General features: G+C 51.0%; 5 protein-coding genes across 5 annotated transcripts; 1 reads left to right on the top strand and 4 right to left on the bottom strand.

The window, feature by feature from the left end:
• Positions 1–776: 776 nt before the first annotated feature.
• Positions 777–2,311, bottom strand: BO87DRAFT_25269 (t-SNARE syntaxin). The gene is made up of 4 exons (XM_025618868.1): positions 1,852–2,311; positions 1,621–1,802; positions 1,011–1,574; positions 777–961 (listed from the first exon to the last, which is right to left on the bottom strand). Exons 1-4 carry the CDS (start codon positions 2,099–2,101, stop codon positions 926–928), a joined length of 1,032 nt encoding a protein of 343 aa, XP_025481308.1. The 5' UTR covers positions 2,102–2,311; the 3' UTR covers positions 777–925.
• A 379-nt stretch (positions 2,312–2,690) lies between these two features.
• BO87DRAFT_414944 (uncharacterized protein) lies at positions 2,691–8,447 on the top strand. The gene is made up of 4 exons (XM_025626656.1): positions 2,691–3,095; positions 3,159–5,604; positions 5,830–6,864; positions 6,925–8,447. Exons 1-4 carry the CDS (start codon positions 3,052–3,054, stop codon positions 8,203–8,205), a joined length of 4,806 nt encoding a protein of 1,601 aa, XP_025481307.1. The 5' UTR covers positions 2,691–3,051; the 3' UTR covers positions 8,206–8,447.
• Positions 8,448–8,662: 215 nt separating this feature from the next.
• On the bottom strand, positions 8,663–10,681 carry BO87DRAFT_405798 (HET domain-containing protein; the record flags this gene model as incomplete). Its single annotated transcript, XM_025625958.1, has 2 exons — positions 9,455–10,681; positions 8,663–9,388 (listed from the first exon to the last, which is right to left on the bottom strand). The coding sequence occupies exons 1-2, from the start codon at positions 10,643–10,645 to the stop codon at positions 8,663–8,665; spliced, it is 1,917 nt and encodes a 638-aa protein (XP_025481306.1). The 5' UTR covers positions 10,646–10,681.
• A 1,416-nt stretch (positions 10,682–12,097) lies between these two features.
• On the bottom strand, positions 12,098–14,133 carry BO87DRAFT_375442 (FAD-binding oxidoreductase). Its single transcript, XM_025623044.1, has 3 exons — positions 13,887–14,133; positions 12,887–13,812; positions 12,098–12,795 (listed from the first exon to the last, which is right to left on the bottom strand). The coding sequence occupies exons 1-3, from the start codon at positions 13,911–13,913 to the stop codon at positions 12,315–12,317; spliced, it is 1,434 nt and encodes a 477-aa protein (XP_025481305.1). The 5' UTR covers positions 13,914–14,133; the 3' UTR covers positions 12,098–12,314.
• Positions 14,134–14,339: 206 nt separating this feature from the next.
• Positions 14,340–15,867, bottom strand: BO87DRAFT_356313 (cytochrome P450). The gene is made up of 3 exons (XM_025621366.1): positions 15,496–15,867; positions 15,260–15,390; positions 14,340–15,116 (listed from the first exon to the last, which is right to left on the bottom strand). The coding sequence occupies exons 1-3, from the start codon at positions 15,841–15,843 to the stop codon at positions 14,471–14,473; spliced, it is 1,125 nt and encodes a 374-aa protein (XP_025481304.1). The 5' UTR covers positions 15,844–15,867; the 3' UTR covers positions 14,340–14,470.
• Between the last annotated feature and the right edge of the window lie 709 nt (positions 15,868–16,576).

Genomic DNA, 16,576 nt, shown 5'->3' with positions numbered 1-16,576 from the left:
ATGATGTGATTCCTAGTAGTTGTTGTAGCCATATGATCTGGTTTTCGTTTTATTCATACCTCCACCTAAGCGGCCACCTCCAGATGTCTGTGATGATCCGTTTGCCGGAGTCTGGGCACCTGTGTGCAAACGTTGTTTCAAATAGATACAACCTCCTTCCCCTGTGGAATCATGGATGATCAAGTGGAGCTTCGGACGGGCTATCCACTGTCATTTTCTGATGTATGAGGGCATGGAATACGGAGAGTATCCAGAACATAGGGTTCTTTCAATGATGTAGAGGAGATTGATATTTCTTCGGGACTCTACTTCATATGGGCTAGAGTGGTTAATTGAGTTATTGTTTGTATCTAAAAAATAAACTAGGCTTTGAAAATATGATAGTATTTGCTAGGACAACCGCGAACTCGGGGGTCAACAATTTGTGAGATTGCTTGATTTTATATCTGTTACGAATAAAGGCCAGTTCAAGTTGTTGGTTGGCAGGGAGGTTGTCAGAATGAAGAGAAAGAAGAAGAGAAGAGAAGGGGAAAAAAAAAGGTTTATATATACTATAGGGTAGGTGAATAGATGATTCTTCTGGGAATGATAGCAGCAGAATGCACTGTGAGTCATACATCTGCTTCATCTGTACCAAAACTTAGTGAATCGGCTCAGCATCCATTGAATCAAGCAATCAAATAGAATAACTCAAGGAATGGGAATAAAATTGATCTAGTCAATCATGGACCGTATTCACATCAGGCCATCCGAAGCACATAAAGTAAATAGTAGAAGATCAATCATCAGATCTAGCCACGGCCAAACAAGGTAGCAGACAAGAATGCAAGGCTAAGCGACAGAAACGGTTGCATTATTCGTTCAGCACAGCAGGACGAACACGAACCAGTATTAATACATTATAGTAGAAAAGAATAGGGTGTGTCTATCCCGATATCAACACCCAGAGTAGGAAGAAGATCTGCACAAGTTAGCTGCCATTCGACCAGCAGGTTGCAGGATGAGCTTACCATTAGGACGCCAAACATCTTGGCGATGAGCCACCGGTTCCCGGATACCCGCGTCCAGTATTTCAGTAACTCGCGATGCGCTCCCTGCACGTTATCGACCACGTCTTCCGTGTTGGCGTCTATCCGCTGGATCATGTCGGACTGCTCGCTGACCATCTGCGCAAGCTGACCGAAAATACCACCCAACTCGCTGATGGTGCGTTCAATCGCATCAATTGCCTCGCCACGCCCTTGGATATAGGCGTTGCTCGTCTGGGCTTCCTCCATGACCAATAGTTGCTGATCTGAATGCATAGAGGGGCGGCCGAGTGGGGATGGGTTCGAAGGTTCCAGAGTCAGTAGATCGGAAGCACCGCCCGGCTGAGGCGTCCGCCGCCCGGATGTGTTGTAGAGCGGGGAATCGGAGCGCTGCGTATCGAGGGCGGAATGTGTCTTTGAGGATACCGAGGACACAAAGTTTTCGGTTCTGGATCGCGAGGCCTGGATGTTCTTTGTTCGCACTTCAAGCACATCTTTGAAGTTTGCTCCCACATCCGCCAATTTTCCTTGCAGCATGACAACCACCTAATCTTGTTAGCTTCGTATCGGTCTTGATGTGTGTCGTACGTACATTGTCATTGTGCTCTCCTTCCTGGTCCGCCTTCGACCGATTGCTCTTGGGATGTTGTGAAAGTGTAAGCGCCTGCAACGAGGCGATTTGCTGATTCAACGAGGCGAGATCTTGCTTGATCACGAACGTCAACTCCGAGATCTCAACCGGTCTGTCGTCAAAGAGCGTTTTTCGCTTGGCCACTGCGGACAATGTTAACTTCATTCATCTAACCGTCTGAAGGTCACTCACACTCGGCCAGTCTCTGCAGCTTAGCTGTTGTTGCCGTAATCCCTCGTCCAATTTCCACAGCTCTCCGGGCAAACTCAGACCTTCGTTTGCCACCCTGCCCATCTGCGGAACCATTTGCTTGTTTCCGCTGCGCATCTGTCAAAAGAGCCTGGCGCTGTGCGCTAGCTTTGTTGGCGGCCATGCGCTTCTGGGCTTGACCCAGAATGGCGTGGAACTCGCCGGTACGATCTTGAATGGACGGGCCGGTCATTGTGTAGGTGGATGTAGGATAAACGGGGATTAGATGAAAGAAAGATGATTCGGTAGTCGGTCGCAATGCAAGCGAAGATGTACAGGGGTATAGCCGAATGCAGAACGAATGCGCGACGTGAGATTCCACGGAATCGATCTAATCGATAAGGAGACAACTGGAGACGTGTCCGTTGAGTGGTGGCGGTATAGCTAAGGTAGAACGAGAGCGGAGAGGCATAGATTGAAGGTAAAGTGGGAGTATTACAAAAAGGCCATATCAATCAACCGAGACCAGCATCGACCACCGTAGAGGCACGGGGAGAGAAGATGGAGAGAGAGTGGAGGAGGAGCGAGAAGCCGACGTCGCCAGCCCGTCTTCCGTCCGTAATAGGAAAGGCGGAGGCTCAGCCACGTGCACCCCAGCCACTCCAGTTTTCTCACTAGCCACAGGGGCAGCACCAGCCACTGGGTGCCCCAGGCGTCAGGCTGCCAACGGACCAAAGCGGCTTAACTGAAAGCAGTAGAGCTTCTCATTATTAGATCCGATGGAGTCTCAGGGGAACATCGCAATCAGCCTATCTTATCCCGCTGGCGATTAACTTCAACCAATTCCCTTCCGTACCCTCATCCCCAGACTCGTGTGCCTCCGTACCCATTCTGATCGCGATCGGACATCGCCCATCCCTTCCTTCGATACTAAGAATAACTCCATTCCACGTAACGCCGCTGCTGCGCTGCCCCGTGGCTTGGGCTGCCATCGCCATCCTTGCTCCCACGTCATCTGGTGCAACCATCCTCTCTCGTTCTCCCGTGTCTTCCGGTCAACCTCGCAGCACCTTCGCATCGACGGTCGCTTCTCCCATACGCCTCTCAACCCAGGTCTTTGGCATGTGATATGCCGATCGGGCACTTACACCGACTATTCTATTAATGTTCATAATCGGGTTGACACGCTCAGACTAGTCAGCAATGGCACGCCAGTTCCAGCCTTACGAGCCGGAGCTTCACAAACTGTAGGCCATGCGTATATCTTGCTTGCAGGTCCCCGCACATAACTAACGCTGCCCTGGATTTAGCTCCTCAACCACGTCCGAAAGCCCGAGCTCTCCTTATCCACGCGGTGGCACCCCGCTATCCTTTAAGCCGAATGTGAACCGGGCGAAAACGAAACGTTGGGTTGAGGCCAAAAAGTACTCATACGATGGGAATGATTGGGGAGACGATGAGTACGGCGAGTATGACGATGAGTATGAGACTCCGCCTGTCCCGCAGCCTCCCAGCATGAACCAAAGCACCGGAGATATCCCTAGCATGTTCACGAGAGACGTGTCTCGTCCACCCCTACCTTCAGTAGACCGGTCGAGATCCATGGACCAGGTGGCAACACTGGACGCAGCTGGTGCTGGGGCGCATCGTAGCCTCTCTGCAGACCGCATGGCGGCCGCTCCTAACAACAACCGGACTGTCCCAATTGTGCGGCCAGCCGAGATCTACAAGCGGATGAGGGCAGAGAGTGCTGCAAGACAACAGGCATCTGAGGCCGGATATTTTGTTGACAACCCGTCGGGTGCGGCGCCACCTGGAGCGCCGGTGTCTCAGGATACTGCGTCGACCTCTCACGAACAACAGGGAGCGGCTTCTCCCGGCGATCACATACTCCACCCGGCCCAGGACAGTACTGAGAGGCCGTCAGATGCTGGAAGCACGCCCCACGGCTCCCACTCTGCTGACGCATCTACAAATGAGCCTCCCATCATCCAGCTGCCAGATATGAAACGTCTTTCTGGATTTAATCCTGATCTCTCACTCGGACCCCATTCCAACGCCCAGGTAGATCCAGAGTCGGAGGGTCAGGACCATAAACTACAGCACAATCCTTCCTTGGGATTCCGGTCAGTTGTTCATCAGGCTTTCGATGTGCCCGAGACCCCGAGCACCACGGTGGACAGCATTGCTCGCTCTAACAGCGATAGCACCTCGGTGATTAGCCCAATTATACCCCAGCACAACCCGAGCGAGACCAAGACTCCTACGATTGTAGAAGAACCCGAAACCATCTCGACACCCAAAGAAGAACCGGGAAACATGGTGTTCAAGCCTGGCCACCGTCGAGATTTGAGCCTTCCTAGCCCGAACAATAGCCCGTCTAGAACACCGGTTATTGCTAGCGTCGAAGGAACTGCGCCGTCTGCGGTAGGGGAAATGTCCTCAAACACGCCAGACTCACCCCAAAACATCATCGCAAGCCCGCAGAAAGCAACGGTGCAACTACCACAGCCTGACGAGGGTCTGCCCGCACCGCTTAGCGTTGGTGGCAGCCATCCTCCCCCTGAGCCTACGATTACCACGGGGGATGGTGTCCCGGTCATCATTCCATCCTTCAGTACAGACAACTCGCCCCAGGATACAGAGAGCGACCGGCTGCGGAAGGAAATCATTCGTTCTTTGAGCCGGGAAAATACCCCATCGGAAGATCCAGACCATGAAGAGGAGCGCCGGCTGGAAGCACCGCAACAGGACAGCAGTCACATGCTGGATGAATACGAGCGTTATTGGACGAAGGAGGCCTTGCCCACTTCTCGCGAGGGTGACCAACTTCCTGGCTACGACAGTCCCTCAGCTGCCCTGCAGGATACGCCCGCACAGCCAACTCCTCTCATTGCTGCCCCAACAACTTCCGCTTCAGCCCCGAAGCCGAAGCTGACTAGACGATTTTCATGGGAATCCTCGTCATCTGGGGAGCCTGCTCCCGAGACGGGTGTACAATCCCCGCCCGTGCCCATGCCTGGGCAATTCCCACCCACCGAGGATCGCGCCCAGCTGACAGAGATAGCCCCCAATCCTGAGCCCGTCGTTGAGGAAAGTGAAGCCAAGGAGCCACCGTCTACGGAGAAGCCGAAGCTAACTATCGTGCCTCCCGTACCGGACGATCGAAGCATCATCTCCGATGGGCAATACCTGCCTGAAGTCTACAATGCAGAAGTCATTCCCGACTCTCATGCCGACGAGGGACCCCAGACAGGCTCCGACCGGCGGTCGTCGCGCGTCATGTTCACGACCCCAGCGACTGTCGAGCCGACACTGCTTGGTTTCCGGGAAATCTTGGCAATGAAGACGTCGGAGGAACGCGTTCGGGCTTTCAACGACACCCGAGCGAAGTTTGGGACCATTGATACGGGTCTTAACCATTGGATTTCTGTCACAGTGCAGACACACCCCGAACACAACGATGTGGTTGAGAAGAGCACGAAACTGACGACCACTGGTGCCAAGGCGCCCGTCTCTCGAGGCAAGTTCCCGAAATTGGCTGCCCTTGGTAAAGCTGATCTATCTCCATCCGGCTCGGGGCACGCGCGACGGCCCTCGGCGCCATTGGGGGCAATGATGAACAAACAGCAAGTAGAGCAACGCGGCAAAGAGTTGCTGCATACGGCAGGGGTTTTGGGAGGGCGCGCAGGCGAGGCCGCCAAAGGATTCTTTGCTCGCAGCCGGAGTAAGTTGAAGGGCGGAGGGAACGACAAGGTAGATTCTTAATCTCTTTACTGATAATGATGGGCGGTCTGGCCAGGGAGCGGCACGCTCGGCCTGTTCTTTTTTTGTTTCTTGCCTGTGTGATTACTTTGCTTGATACCACGCTGTAATTGGTCAGATCTCAGTGCCTCAGAATGTGACATGAATGATGTCTTCACTCCTCCTTTTCGGATTTATTTTGCTGCGTCTTATCGCCTCTAATGTGGGGATATGTAGGGATTTCAGTCCTCGCGCGGCTATCGTCGACCGGTGCCCCTGTCGGAGCTCCAGCAAGCAGCCGACCTGGATCCTGCAGGAACAAGGCCCAACCACCAGCGCCATAGCGTCCACTTTGGAAGTCTCCCGGTCGCCGGCGCTTTTCGACCGGCCGGACATCATCGGCTGAGCTGGGGGGTGAAGCGGAAGGAAGTACCCGGTTCTGATAGCAACGCAGTAGCCATTGGCGAGGATCGCCGTAGGGCATCCATTCACTTGGGAGCTGTAGCCCGGGAGTCTTTCCCGTCTCGCAAACCGGCACCCGCTAGTGATCCTCGAAAGAGCGTCGCTAACGATGCGCACGAACAGCAACAGGAGAGACTCGATGACAGCGGGACTAGCCGGATCCAACTAGCCCTCAATGACGCGCCACTGGCGACCCCTGGTCAGCCCGGTCAGGCCGGACAAAGCGTCTCGGGCCAATTGGATGGCGTGAGCGATAGCGACCAAGCCAGTGTTGGAGGCGATGCTGCGTTGCCCCCTGCAGCCTTTGTTCAACCTCGGCGGGGGTCAGTCCAACCATCAATCTCGTCATTGGGCACTCAGGATGCGGTTGCTGATCCTCCCTTCGCCCTGGCGCTTAACGGTGAGTGCCTCGCTCCCCCGGGAAGTGAATCGGCTGAACTTACGGCTGTCGCCCTCGCAGCGCCTCTTGCCTCGTCCAGTCTCTCTCTGCCCTCCATCGTCGGCCACCACCCCGACACGGAGATGGATGCGACCGGCAATGATCGGTCTTTGCTGCGTCCGCTCAACGGTCGTCATCCACCTTCGGGTCACTTGCGAGTAAGCAGCATGTCGTCGCTGAGACCGAGCCGACCGTCGAGTCGGAATGCGACCTCAGGAGCGAATTCCCGATCGCAGGATTCCACCCCGCACGCGCGCCTGGCCGCCCTGAAGATGAAATACGGCGACAAAATCCGGGACATTCGTCGCATCTCCTTGGGTCCCAGCAGCCCATCGTCGGACCAGAAGCCGCCGCTTCTGGATCGATTGACAGTATGTCGCTGTCTTTATTGAGTGGATGAAAGTTTTGAAGGTTAACTGAACGTGATCCAGGGCCTCTTCCGCACCAACCTTCGTCCCCACCAACCCAAATCAAGGCAATCCAACCAAGCTTCCAGACCTGAAACCCCCATCCAGCGCTCCACGACGGCCTCCCCATCGCGTCCAATAAACCACACATCCAGTCATACCCGCTTCTATTCCCTCGATCACGCCCTCCCCAATGCCAGCAACAGTCTTTCCCATCTGCCGCCGAGTCTTCCCCGCATCCCCACCCCAGATTCCTTCCGCCAGGCCCAGAACCAAGCCATTTTCGTCCCGCATGCTTCCACCCCTACTCTTCATAATACTTCATCCATTTCAGACGACTATCTCTATAGCAGCAAAACTGTATATGAACCAAGTCACACTCCCACTAATGGTTCTCCAGAGCGCGGTCGAACCACCTCCCGCACGTACGTGCAGGAACTGCACCTCCGATCCCGCAGTCCCAAGGAAAGCGCGCCCCGACCGGAGGAGACAACTCTACCAAATACCGATGCGACTGACCCGGCGATTGAGCTGGGGCGGTTCGCACGCAAACCGCGGACTAGTCGAGTGGGCGATCAAGAATTGCCGTGGAAGTTGAGTCTGTCCGGACTGGGTGGTGATCCTGACGAGCATGTTGAGAACGAGGTAACGGTCGAAGAGAGAGACAGAGCACGGAGGGAGGCCAGCAATATACTCGAATTTGCCATCGCTGCCACTACCATCGATCAATCTCACATGCGGAACCCAGAGCCGACACGAGAGACCTCATTTGGAGTTTCACCCTCTCCCCTATCCACAATTCCAGAATCAGTCGCATCTCCTTCAATCGTGTCCCCATCCGAGCTTCCACCTCGCGACAACTCGTCTACGACAGCGCAAGTCTCATTCTCTGACGCTCAATCACGCGTCTCTCCGTCACCGTCCCCTACACCAAACCCGGATACAGAGGTCAAGACCGCAAGCTTATGCCGAGAACCCCAATGCATCAATACTCCTCCAACAGCAGACTCCAATCCCTCCCTCACCACAATAGAAATAGAATCCGGAGCCCGCACAGTATCCAACGGCCCCACTCCCAGTACACAGACAAACTCAAATCTAAGCAGCCATCCCCACCGCCCCGCCCCACCCCGAGCCCTTGTCTCCACTCCCGTTGAACTCCCTGTCCCCTCAGCAGACGGGGGAGAAGATCACGATAATGCCAGTGATGCTTCCAGCGAACCCGAGATTGTCATGTCAAGTACGGCATATCCGGGACAGGAGTGGAGGCCGGTCGGATACATGGGATATGAATCGGGGATATAGTCTGAATTAATCGATTGATCTTATGGTTTTTTTGCTGCTGTGTCTAACCTTAATCCTTTTGATTTGACCTGTACAGTGCAAGTGTTTCCGGGGGAATGCGAATAAGCTAATAGTGGTGATTTGTGAATTTGATCGTGATGGTGATTGCGGATGGAGATACCCACGTTGTGTCATACTTGCCTTTTGTCAGATAGTTAGTACTGCTAGTAACCTATAGTATATCATCCCGCACTTGATCTAAGGAGTTGCTTGACCTATGCGGATTTCTCTTATCTACTGCTGCTGCTTATGATAGTGGTATTGGTTGCACGAAGCTGTTATGTATGCGTGCCCAATCAATCCTTTCGACAGATTGTTGAATTCAGATGAAGCTGCAGCCATAAGGCTTAGTCGTACACTATGAACAATATTCACCAGCCCTGCTAAAATACCCTGCAGCAGAACATGTACCAATGCTTTATACCAAAGTAAACTCCTCTTCGACTAGGTGTCCCTCATTCATCATCTGGATTGCCTCCCCGTCCATAATGCCATGCACGTAACTCTCACCAATGAAGATATAGTGAGACCCTTGCTTGCGGAGAATAACAGGCACAGAACAACCGAACAGAACACATACGAAATCTCCTTCCTGAGTCTTTTGCGGCACCAGGCCTATGTAACCCTTTGAGGAGATCATCAGCCGACGGTATGAGGTTGCGCGCTCAATAGCGGAATGGAGCATTGACACACCAAGGCAGTATGCCTCTAAGAACACTTTGTCAAGGACATAGCCAATATCGTCCTCTTCAGTGGCTTCATCACTTGGTGCAGATTGACTTTCAACGAATTCATCCAGATACAGGGGGTCATGCATACCCTCCGTCCTGTAGCCAAAGACAAATGTATCCGCGATCAATGTTCGGAGGTATGCATGGGCCAGCGAGCCCCCACCGACATAGTCACGGCCAGTTGTTGATTCCCTTATGTTTTTCGTCAACTTGATCGACATTGAAACAAAGCTTTTTTTATGTAGATTTTCATTCGACAACGGCTCCCCCCTTTTCGTAAGAGCTCCAAACTTGTGAAGTGCATATATCCAGCTTGAGATTTCCGGGATATGGGTTGTGGTCTCAAAATACGATGTTAAGAGGGCCACCCACGGATCGGGTCTCGGTGAAGACCATGCTCCGTGTTTATCAGGCTCATATGTTACTGCCAGACAATCAATGGTATCAACTTAAATGCCTGCAGCTTTTAGAGCCGGCACGTCGAGAAGCAATCTATATTCAGGAGACCTTGACCGAGATGCGTCATAGTCGGATGGGTGGGTATTCCAAGTTTTTTTGATAAAGAATTGCTGTCCACCTGCGACCAAGCCAACCAAGGGGCTCGCAATGTTGGAGCTTTCACTCGAGTAAACTTCCCAGTCAGGTACCCAAGATGGCCACCTAGGCTTCTCGCTTCCTTGGCTCATGCATATTATATCCATACCCCAATCCCTGATAGAATGCACGACAAGCCCAAGGCACACATCAAGTATCATGTTATTCACCGAATAGTCAGGATGTATAGGATTCGCTGGCCCACTGCGTGCCAAGCCGAGTAGGCTAAATATTTTGTCCCTTGGATCTGTTGCCCGCTGCCGTCTATTCCAAGCAACGAGTTGCGCAAGGGTTATTATATGGCCTTTCTTGGTCGCTTCTCTCATTCCTTGGATCTTAGCCACTTCTTCAAGCCCTATTGTGGAGATTCGGCCAAGGAAATTGAAAGTACACGTGCAAAAGAACACAATATTGGCAAGCCACCACAGGGGCAACCATGTAACTTCATGATTTCCGCATTTCACTAGTAATTCTGCAGATACCACGGCCTCTTGAAGCACCCATGCTCTGGTCCACCAGGGTCGCCTCAATATGTTCGTGACCAGGAATTCCAAGCTCTGACGTTGATCTTCGGTGTTTGTCAATTCCCGCATGAGCATCAAACTCTCTTCAACAGATACTCCGTCACTGGGACTTTGATCGTAAACCTGTTGAGCGAGACCAAATAATGACTCGGCACGTTCGTCCCCGTCACCAAGCCATATAATTGTCACATTACTTCCTTGGTAGATATCGCGCATAATGCTTACTTGCGAAGCACGCTCTTCCAGGTCCCGCTGGTTGATGCATATCGCGTCAATCCACATAGTCCGTGGAGTGTCCCGGCGTAGATGACGGAGGGCTGATTCGAGGTTTGCCGTAGCTTTGAAGTTACTTCCGTTCACAATGATATTCTTCGTATTCGTGTGGTCTCCCCAGACATAGAAGAGCGTCTCATAGGGTTCCGAATCGGCTAGCGAAGTTTCTCGGAGGGTGCACTGGATGTCATCTGTCCATTTACCAGGTTCGATGGTAACGAGACGGATTTGATTCAAAGTAGAGTCCAGCTTATGATACATTTCCTGGGATTGTGACATAGTTGAGATCAAGTATCGACCAATATTTAACGTCAGTTATTGCGGGGAGGAAAAAAGGTGAGCTGAAGGGGAGACGCGGCACACTGCATCCATTGTGTTCTTAGGCACCAAATGAAGCCTGACGTGTCTGGACCCACCTTCCTGCAGCTGGGAGGCTATTTATCTTATAAAGGCAACCGCATGGTACGTGAAATGTGCTTCTCTCTACTCCAGTTCATTCTGTATATTCCAGATATTAATTGTTCTATTCCATGTATTCCATCCGTTCCTGCTGTCTATGTTTCTGAATTGGTCTTTTCGTACTTTTAGTAGACCTAGTTGTCACTCTTTGCATGAATGTCTGTCGACACAAATGAGATGATCTATATGATAGCCAATCCAATTATTTCCACTCATTCTATAAGTTACTCTATTGTATCTGGTGAATCCCGCTGTTATCAATAAGATCCCTGAATCTATATCCTCCGTCCTGGGGACGATAGGGCCGGCTAGATATACTACCGACAAGTACATTCTGCGGATTGTTTCTTGTAGGCCAAGTTTACTATCCAGTATCTGAAACGACAGAGTAGTAGGGAGTAGGCTGCAAGTCAATAGTCTTGTTCACAATCCACCTTTCGAGCATGATTTCCGTAGTCAATGCCATATCGCACACTATCTACAGCACGTTATATCTACTGAGTAGACAGACAAACTTTATGCTAAACAATTATTCCAGCCACTGCCCCCACTTCAGATAGGAACAATTTATAAAGCTATCAAGAATACTCTGACTAGACTGAAGACTCTTTACTCGATAAGTCATATTCACAATGAGGACAGAGGCCGGGGTAGTATTTGTGGTATAATTCGTCAGACATTGTATCCTCGTTATTTTCTATTCTTCTTTTGATTCGATGCCGTTCCATCATCAAAAGATCAAGTCATCTTGTTCCAATTTGGCCCCACATTCCCGGCTTAAGATACATATGTTAATATAGTGAACTGATAATTTGAATGTAATTGCAGCTGTGGTTGTGACGAAGATACCGAAGCTGAGTCGCATTTTTCAATGATCGCACAAAGTTTATAGTCTGGCAGTGAACATTATAGTATTCCGGTGTTGTTAAATTCAACCAAGCCTTACGACAGTGCTTCAAGCACTGCTACAACTACCTACTAGTTACGATACTATCTCATTTCCAATACAGACAGGGCTTGGGCATCATGCGATGATATTCAGATACCTTTTTGGGCAGGTAATCTCACGACGCTATTCAGGCCTAGTACTACAGGGGGCAGTCGGGATTGAAACAAGGAGCCTAGACTCCCAGTCAATGCAATGGCAGTGGTGAAAGGTAGGTAGTAGGTAAGCTGAAGATGCAGACTGCAAGTGACTGGGCGAGCATGTCATAGTTTACCACTTTTTCTTGCTTAACCAGCAATAGATGTCGTTACATATGTATGCCAGATCACGTAGTAAATATTAATTTTGTTGATATCGCATAGCCTACACCTTGAACACGGCAATATGCTCGTCCATGCCAGACCAATGTACAGAACACTATCGTTGTCTGAACAATCGAGACAGACCTGTCTAATGTAGGCAAAAGCTTATACACAACACCAATGCCTCGAATCCCTCCCGGCAGCTTCCAGAGTTAAAAATTCAAGGTCTTCTCTGTTGAGATTACCATCTCGGAATCTTGAACCCCCCTGGAACTTTCGACTGAAATACACCCCGAGGATCAAAGCTCCTTGACACGCGCTGCAGGAATTTCACGCTATCCTGTCCATAGCTAGCAATTGGCTCTTGAAACTCACCCGCGTAGTTCAAATACTTGAATGGATGGTATGCATCTGTCTGCTTTGCCCGCCCTTCAATTCCCGCTATGAGCTCCTGTGCCATCTTATTGACTTGAGCGTCATCAGCCTCATCATCCCACGTGGCACTCAGCAGGACAAACATGAGAGAGCCAGAAGTTTTGGATAGCCCCAAGGAATTGTCTGTACTATGCCGGGCATAAATGGCCGGAGGCAGGGGCTGGAGGGATAAGGACCAGGTGAGTCCGGGTATTCGCTCGATGCCCGTTAGGCTGCTGTTCCATTGGTGCCATGTCCCATTGAGTGTTTCGAGATCAGGATGGTATGTTGTGACTAGCCAGAGCTCACTGTGCGGAACAATATGTTAGACACTGCTGAACAATTGTCTTCGTCCAACCGAGACCGAAGAAACAGATCAATGGATGAAAGTAAACCTACCGGTACCCATCGGGGGAGAGTGCACCACCTTCAGCCGCAACATCAGTTATAGTCTTAAATCCCTGCGAGTCGGCTAGGGAAGGGATGGTACTGAAGGTAGCAAAAGCAGACGGGTTGGCCTCGGGCTTGGTGTAAACAATGTTATTGGAAACCACAGCTCCTGTTGTGGGTGTCCAGGCAAGACTAACAACCAAGGAGGAGAATTCATCATATGTGTCGGGCTCACTGAAGGCAGCCGTCGCCTGTAGCTGCTCATCGATGGTGTCAATCGAGTAGTAAACCCTCCCTGCCCAGATAGTTTTATTCTGTGCAAAAGCGGAGAGCTGCACATGGGTGACCACACCAAAATTATTCGACCCCCCGCGAAGGGCAACCAGCAGATCATAGTTGCTCTGTGAGTTAGCATGTACAACTGATCCATTAGCAAGCACCACTTCATAATCAATGACTGTATCACACGTCCAGCCGACTCGTGGAGAGAAATACGACATTCCTCCTCCGGTACTCAGGCCGCCCACGCCAACGGGGGCATCGCGGCCTCCAGCGACCATCAGGTTTAGTGGTTCCAGAGCCGCATAGACATCTCCCCACGTAGCGCCGACACCGACGGTCACTGTCCGGTCGTCATTGATGGTGATGGTGTCGAGGGCGCTCAGATCGATCGTGACTCCACTAGCAATATTGGCGGCCCCCGCAAATACCGCATGGCCACCGGAGCGAATGGCAAACTCGCCACAAGTGGTGTCCTCGGTCGTGAGATAGCGAATTGAATCAGACACTTCAGAGACTTCAATGGGCGATATAATGCATTTAGGTAGTATTTCTGACTCTTGAAGAGAGAAATAGGAGGAGAGAGAGGCATTGTATCCGGCAGAACCGGGAAAGAAGGTTCGATTGGGTCCGAGAAGCCCATGGAGGCCAAGGCACTGTCAGGACAATAGGTTTTGTTAGCTACGAATTTTCAAACGACAGAGACGGTAGAAAAGCGAGGGTGATTCACACAAGCTCCCAAAGAGGCGAAAGCCATCGCTTCAAAACCTGATCGATATTGGTGGGATGCAAACACAGTTTAAGCGTAGGATTGAAGTCAGTCTCCAGATTCTCAAAAAATGGCTGCTTTATATAGTAGAGGAGCGGCGGTCAGCCCAGGGGGCAAGCTTGCTTAGCTCAAACAGCGACGTCCGGTAATACGAGATGAAAGATAATTTAGTTCGAAGGCAAGGGTACTGTTGATTCGTCAATTTTTTTCATGGAACTCCAACCAACGGGGATTTCTTGCAGCGCAGAGAGTACAGGTTATTGAGTTCAGCTCCACCTTTCAGCATGGATGAAGATCCTCCGGGGCCTAATCCGGACATGTGTCACGCCATGCACTAGTATCGCATAACAAATGCAGGCTAGTAATAAAACCTAATGCTACAGCTGAGATAAGACGCACTCTGTCAGGACCCGAATTAAACAACACGTTGGTAATTCACCCGACTTTCAATGACCTCTCTAACCACTGTGCTACCACAAGCTCTCCTGAAGTGCAACAGGAATGAAAAACAAAAAAAGAAAAGAAGAAAAAAGAAAAGGAAAAAGTCATCTTCCTCCATTCCAGCTCTTCTGCTCAGGTAATACGGAGAGTGCTGCCGTGATGCGAATATCAAAATCTTTCTGAAGGAAGATACCATGACATCGACTATTCCACGGCCGCTGAGGCCGCTGCGTAACCAGGTCCCAGCGACGGAACAGCTCAACCACCACCTTACCCATCATCATCTGCGCCAGCCGAATTCCCAAACAGCGCGTACTTCCCCAGTTGAATATGAGCTCGTGGACCCGATCCATGCGTTGTCGCTGCTCGGGCGTTGCGTCCAGCCATCGTTCGGGGCGAAAAGCATCAGGGTCCGGCCCGAAGACCTCGTTACGCAACAGACCCGGAAGGTTGAGCCCTATATTTGTGCCTTCAGGGATATAAACTCCGTTTAATGTATCGCCACCTGATGGAACTACGCGCTCGCGCAACGCAGTGATGGGTGGGAATACACGCAGCCCTTCGAGGATACATGCCTGAAGGTATATCAATGCTTTAGTCTCTCGTTCGGTCACAACAGGGCTAGTCAGGGAGCCGTTGGCATCTGCTCTGCGGATCTCCTCTGTCAACCGCGCATACACAAGCGGATTGCTGATGAGGTGAAGAAGTAAAGCGCGGATGGAAGTCGCGGTCGTGTCGGATCCTGCGAAGCTGAGGTAGAGAAACAGTGCTACGTTTAGTAAGAGTGTTTGGAGAGAATAAAAGGGGAAAAAAAAAAAAAAAAAAAAAAAAAGGGGGGGTTCTAGGTGACGGTGAAATTTGAGATCAGAGAGGGAGAAGGGAGTGGGACTGACAGGGCAATTGTAACTTCGGAAACAGCCAATGAACCGTCGACGCCGTTGCGCAGCCAGGAATCCAACATTGTTTCGTTATGCTTAGGTAGAACGCCCTGCGCCAGGCGGGCATGAACCGTTTTCTGTGCAACCTATAGGTATATGTCAGGACGACAGTGCGTTGATGTAAGGGGAATGTGGCGAGCTTTCCGCGCTCGGTTGAGAGGGTAGGGAGAAGGGAAGAAGCGTGTCTTTACCCCAAGAATTGCGCCGATGCCGTCCCGGTCCTGGGGCGAGGGTAACACCCGACGCACGATCGGTATGCAGGAAATCATCTTGATCCATGCATTGATTTCAGTTAATACAGCAAACTTCTCCACAATGGGGAGACGGGTTTCCAGGACATTTTGGAATCCGTAACAGTCCTCATGTTCATTGATGAAGCCCACGGAGTGGCCAAGAACCAAGTGGCAGACCATGTCGAAAAGCAGCCATTGCATGCTACGCGCCATGTCAAATGCAACATAGCGGTCGGATGTCGTCAGAGCATGCTTCTGGAGGTAGTTGAGCCAGAACAGTAGGTTCTGGTCAATAGAATCCTCCATCGTGGGGAGGTCTTTGCCTTGATACTTTTAAGAAACAAGTCAGCTTCAGAGATACATTCTTGTCCAGCTCGGAGCTTCCGCGTATACTTGGCTTCTCTACACAGGTCTCGAGTGGTAGATATATAGAAGGTAATGACCAACCCCAGGAGCCATCTTTGCCCTCAACGCATCATGCTTCTGCCGATGGCGTTCAGTGATAAGGTTCGCATTGTGGGGGTCCAAACGTAGAGCATCAAACCACGGGCCCCGGTTATACTTTGACTGGACTCCCAGGATCTTTCGAAACGTGAGAGGGTCGTTAGTGATAAGATGGTTTGGGCCAACGCGTACGAGGGGACCTAGAAGTTGGTCAATTAGTATTCGGCCTTGCCTCACTACCCTGCAAGCCAGTCAGATAATATTACCGTATTTCCGATTGACTTGAAGATATATTTCCGCACATCGCTCTGAGTAGAGAGCTTTGAAGAGCCATAGACGAGTATATGGCGCCCACCAGGGTCCGGGGATCTTTCTCAGATGCAATTTAGATCTAACCAACCAGACAATAGCGATGATAAATCCGATAATCCAAAGTAGTATACTGGTCAGATCCTGTCCAGTAAAGGCTTTGAAATCATCTGCATGGGCTGCCATATCGAGCATACGCACAAGGAGTCTCGCTGTACCAGCTAGGATCTGGTATGAGAAAGGAAAAGAAATGAAACAAAGCTAAACACTATAGACTTATGTACAG

Source organism: Aspergillus neoniger (assembly GCF_003184625.1).
Source record: "Aspergillus neoniger CBS 115656 unplaced genomic scaffold BO87scaffold_11, whole genome shotgun sequence".
NCBI lineage: Eukaryota > Fungi > Ascomycota > Eurotiomycetes > Eurotiales > Aspergillaceae > Aspergillus > Aspergillus neoniger.
This window is presented reverse-complemented; position numbering and strand designations above follow the sequence as displayed.